This window comes from Sinocyclocheilus rhinocerous, unplaced genomic scaffold (assembly GCF_001515625.1).
Source record: "Sinocyclocheilus rhinocerous isolate Xijiao unplaced genomic scaffold, SAMN03320098_v1.1 scaffold72, whole genome shotgun sequence".
In the NCBI taxonomy this organism is placed as follows: Eukaryota; Metazoa; Chordata; class Actinopteri; order Cypriniformes; family Cyprinidae; genus Sinocyclocheilus; species Sinocyclocheilus rhinocerous.
In genome coordinates, this window is record NW_015628351.1 from 3,369,292 (window position 1) to 3,374,285 (window position 4,994).

The 4,994-nt window shown below is 38.1% G+C and overlaps 1 protein-coding gene across 2 annotated transcripts in view; it reads left to right on the forward strand.

Annotated features, from left to right (window-relative positions):
* LOC107737708 (zinc finger protein 362-like) overlaps positions 1 to 3,128 on the forward strand; it is a 10,210-nt gene extending 7,082 nt beyond the window's left edge. Inside the window, exons 4-9 of one of the 2 annotated variants that reach the window (XM_016549297.1) lie at positions 589 to 693; positions 784 to 1,105; positions 1,217 to 1,441; positions 1,546 to 1,624; positions 2,638 to 2,796; positions 2,887 to 3,128. In XM_016549297.1, the coding sequence (XP_016404783.1) occupies positions 589 to 693; positions 784 to 1,105; positions 1,217 to 1,441; positions 1,546 to 1,624; positions 2,638 to 2,796; positions 2,887 to 3,003 (1,007 nt within the window). In that variant the 3' untranslated portion in view covers positions 3,004 to 3,128. The remainder of the gene's footprint in view (positions 1 to 588; positions 694 to 783; positions 1,106 to 1,216; positions 1,442 to 1,545; positions 1,625 to 2,637; positions 2,797 to 2,886) is intronic. The other variant, XM_016549298.1, reaches the window with a different exon arrangement.
* Positions 3,129 to 4,994: the final 1,866 nt, after the last annotated feature.

The window sequence follows — 4,994 nt, forward strand, 5'->3', positions numbered from 1 at the left end:
TTCGTCACTTCTGAGCAGCGCATGCGCAACGCCGACATCCTACGTCATCCGCCCGGAGCTGCTTCTGTGTACAACAGAGAGCGCAAGCTAGATTGATTATTACGTTTTAAATATGGTTATTTTTCTTACAAAAACACATTGATTCGCTACAGGAGGCCTTTGTTTACCCCCCGGAGCCGTGTGAGGCACTTTTTATTATGGATGGATGTGCTTTATTTCACTTCTTTTGGACTGATGCACTGCAACACCTGCTGACTGCCATTAAACAGCTTGGAAGATCAAAGACAATTTTTAATATAACTCCGATTGGATTGATCTGAAAGAAAAAAGTCATATACGCCTAGGATGCCTTGAGGGTGAGTAATTCATGGACTGATTTTCATTTTTGGGTGAACTAACCCTTTAAACCGCGTAAACACATTGCATTACCCCAAATACACAAAATAATGTTCTTTTTAGCAATATCATATGACCCCTTTAACTTTTCAAAACCATATGAACCGAACATAAAAACAAAGCATACATTTCTTACAATTTGGTACATGTATTTTAAAATACATGCTTGCTTTTATTCTTACATCATTTCAGAGCTGAATATAGATGACAAGTCTACAGTGAAGGCAAAGGGGTTATGGGAAGATTGGCATATGCGACAAGCAATGGACCAAGCCTCTAGAGCGAACCATCGCTCAGGTGGAAGAGACATGCATGTATAAACAAGAGATATTACGATTCCATGTGCCATAGACAAGTTGTAAAAACATTTTTGATTTTCAAAAACAGGTCTCACGCTGTCATCCCGCACAGAAAGCCACAACACCTCTGAGGCTATAACTCCCACAACCCCGACGTCTAGCAGCCAGAACCGCTTGGGCGGCGCACCTTCCTTAAACACCATTTCCGGCCTGGCCAGCGGTCCTGGCATGGAGCATATGAAAAGTGGAGGTCTGGTGGGGATGCTGGGACCACAGCCCAAAGCTCCACGGGGCCGCAAGAAGATTAAAGCAGAGAACAACACAGGCCCATTGCTGGTGGTGCCCTACCCGCTTCTGGCCTCAGGCCCTGACCAGGCGGTTACCATCGCCAAAGAGGGAAAAACATACAGGTTTAACACTTTTAGTAGTGATACATATCATGTATGACCTGTATTACATCTTTTAGTACACACAGAGTTTAATTTCAGTAACCAACTATTCCATTTTTGCATTTCATACAGGTGTAAAGTGTGTCCCCTCACTTTCTTAAACAAGTCAGAGATGCAGATTCATTCCAAGTCCCACACGGAGGCCAAACCCCACAAGTGCCCTCACTGTTCAAGGTCATTCGCCAACGCCTCATACCTAGCACAGCACTTACGTATTCACTTAGGCATTAAACCCTACCACTGCTCCTATTGTGAGAACTCCTTTCGCCAGTTATCACACCTCCAGCAGCACACCAGGTCAGCAGAACTCACAGCAAAGCCTTTAGTGCATGCACAACTGAAAACTATACAACCAGTTTAGAGTTCTGTAGAGTGTTAATATGTATGCATTTGTTTTTAAGGATTCATACTGGTGACAGACCATATAAATGTGCCCAACCAGGATGTGAAAAGGCATTCACACAACTCTCAAACCTACAGGTGATGACAACATAAAGATAACAAGGGCAAAAGTAAAATTACATTATACAAATGTAAAGATTAAATACACACATATATTCTCATTTTAAATTTTTTAAAGTATTTAAAACTATCTTTATAATTGTTATAAATTATATAATTAGGGGACAAGCACCGAAGGTGCGTAGTCACCTATTGTGTTTCTTGGCGTTATTATTAGGGGACAAGCACCGAAGGTGCGTAGTCACCTATTGTGTTTCTTGGCGTTATTATTCTTCTTCTTCCTCTTCTTCTTCTTCTTCTTCTTCTTCTTCCGCCGCAAGTCTATGGCAGCCCATAGAGGTGCTTGGCCCCGTGATTGCTGCTTGCAGCTATATTTTTGTTATATAATTGTCTTATAATTGTGATAAATATATGACAGTTCTAAAATGTAAAAATGTATGCATAATACAAAAGTCTGGGGGTCAGGTTTTTTTGTCAGCATTCAACAGAAATTAATACTTCAGCAAGGAAACATTAAGGTAATTAAAAAAGTGACAGTAAATACAATATATATATATATATATATATATACACCTGTATATGTCATATAAATGTTTTTTTGGTTTTTTTTTACTTTCAAAGAATCCTGAAATAAAATGTATGATTTTTCACAAAAATATAAAGTAATTTTCAACATTAACAATAATAAGAAATATTGCTTGAGCACCAAATCAGCATATTAAAACGATTTCTGAAGATCATGTGACACTGAAGACTGGAGTAATGTCTGATGAAAATGTAGCTTTGCCAACACAGGGGAAAAAAAATATTAAAATTGACAACAGTTATTTTGTAATGATTTTTCACAGTATTACCGTTTCACTGCACTCAAATAAATGCAGCATCAGTGAGCATAAAAAACTTTTCAAAAAAGTAAAAAAAAAACATATATATATATATATATCTTTAGTATGTGTACAGTATTTTATATTGCATGACACTTGAGTCTTAAAAGGTGTTAAAGTTTCTTCCTCATTTCTTTTCCTGTTCAGTCTCACCAGAGACAGCATAACAAAGACAAACCATACAAGTGTCCGAACTGCTACCGTGCATACACAGACTCGGCCTCCTTACAGATCCATCTCTCCGCACACGCTATTAAGAACGCTAAATCGTACTGTTGCAGCATGTGTGGTCGCGCATACACCTCAGTGAGTATCAATCCACCTCAACCTATGGGAAAATATGGGCCTCTTTTGTCATATTATAACATATTTTTTGTCATATTTCTTTTTTTTCAGGAGACCTACCTTATGAAGCACATGTCCAAACACACCGTGGTGGAGCATCTGGTCAGCCACCATTCCCCACAGAGAACAGACTCTCCCAGCATCCCCATACGTATTTCACTTATTTGAGCTTCCTCCCTCATGTTTCTCTTCCATTACAAGGTATTTTGTTCGCTGCAATGGTCTTCCGTTAAAGAGGTCCTATTATGCTCTTTTACAAAGTTTTGATTTTGTTTTGGAGGTGTACTAGAACAGGCTGTCATACTAGGTTGTTCGAAAAACACATTATTTTTCACATATTTTACATTATTACAACACCTCTCTCCCCAGTCTGGCATGAACGGCTCGAAGAGATCCTGTATCAAATGAAGGCCCGCCTTCTGAAATTGAAATGTGCTGTGATTGGTTAGCTGGGCCAGTGTGTGTTGTGATTGGTTAGCTGGGCCAGTGTGTGCTGTGATTGGTTAGTGTTGTAGTTTATGAAGTGATTTCTGTTAAATAAAATATCCCCTTTTGAAGTGGACTTTGAACTTTGTAACTTTGCAGATCTTTTTTATGCTCAAACAGCAACATTACAGACTAACTAAAGTTGAAAAGGTGAAAAAGCATAATAGGACCCCTTAATAGGATAATAGGACCTCGGAGGACATTTGAGTCTGATATTGTCTTTGCCCCTTTAGCTCTTAGTGATATTAAGCCTACAGGCCACAGACTCAACAAATGCTGTCTGAACTGAATGGTTTGATTCAACTCCAGACACCAGTCTAAAGGCCCGTTCACACCAAGCACGATAACGATAAAGATATAGTTCTAAAAATCGTTCTCAATATTAAAGAATAGCATAATTCACACCACAACTATAACGATAACGATACAGAGGAACGATATCGTTGTGATCACTTTCAAAACGATTTTTTCTCAGCTGATGAACGATAAAACACTGACAGCCAATCAGAATCCATCCTGCTGTAACGAGCTCAAGAATTTAAAGCGGCAGACGCATGTGCGCTTAATAAACAGACAATATCGTTCGCTGGTGTGGACGCTAATATCGTTATATTTAATATCGTTATCTTTATAGTTATCGTTCTTGGTGTGAACGGGGCTTTAAGGATTTGAATTGATTATTCCAAAAACAGAGCGTCACAGTTGTGACCATTTTAACATTTGTTTCAAAGGTGTGTAAGGGAGACTTCCAAAGATACTCTTTAAGCACTTTTCAGCCTCGTGGTTTTGGCTCAAAGTCGAATGAATCTTTCAGAATGGGAGCAGCTTCTCGCTTTGGGCAGCTATGAGAGATTAAACTTAGTTTACCAGAATATCGTGTTTTATTTTACTGTGGATGTGACAATTCTTCGACTTTAAGCTTCTATTATTCTTTTAGGTCATGGTGAGACATGAAAGGTTACGTTTTGAGTTCTGTTTGCCGTAACACAGTTGCGGTAAAGTCAGTTTTGTGGATTTTATAAGAATGGTCATTGCACGAGTATTTTGTACTCTCAAAGGTGAAGGAATTCCAAGAAATCCCCCACTAACATAAAAGAGTGTCAATAAGATATGACACTCTCTAAAATAATGACTTGTGTTACTTGCATCATAGATGTTTTACTTGTTTCAGTTTTTGTGACAAGGCCTTTTTTGTGTGCAATGCAAATTTCATCCCTTCCAATCACAGTATTTTAAGGAAAAAGTGTCCTTTTTGTCATTTTTTAAAAAATAAATGGCATAATTGCATGATAACAATGTCCATTAAATGGATTTTTTGTCATGATGTAACAGAAGAAGTGTCACACAGGTTCAGTGTTGTTAACTGAATCACACATTTAGGGTGCAGCGTGACCTCTGAACTCCGTTAAGTGTTAATGCCCTCTATTCTTACCAACATAAGCGATGCAAAAGCACCTTGAGACATTATGTTACACCGATGGAAAGTGTTCATAGGTTTTTTTTTATTATGATGTAATCTAAAAGCAGTGGCCTATTTTAAAATGTTTTTATTTGTCAAATTAGAATCTCGTATACCAAAATATCAGTAATCATGTTTTAAGAAAATCAAGTGAAAAAAAAGCTAATTTTGAATGTAGTCATGTACATTTCCACCGGTGCGTTTCTGTTAAGTT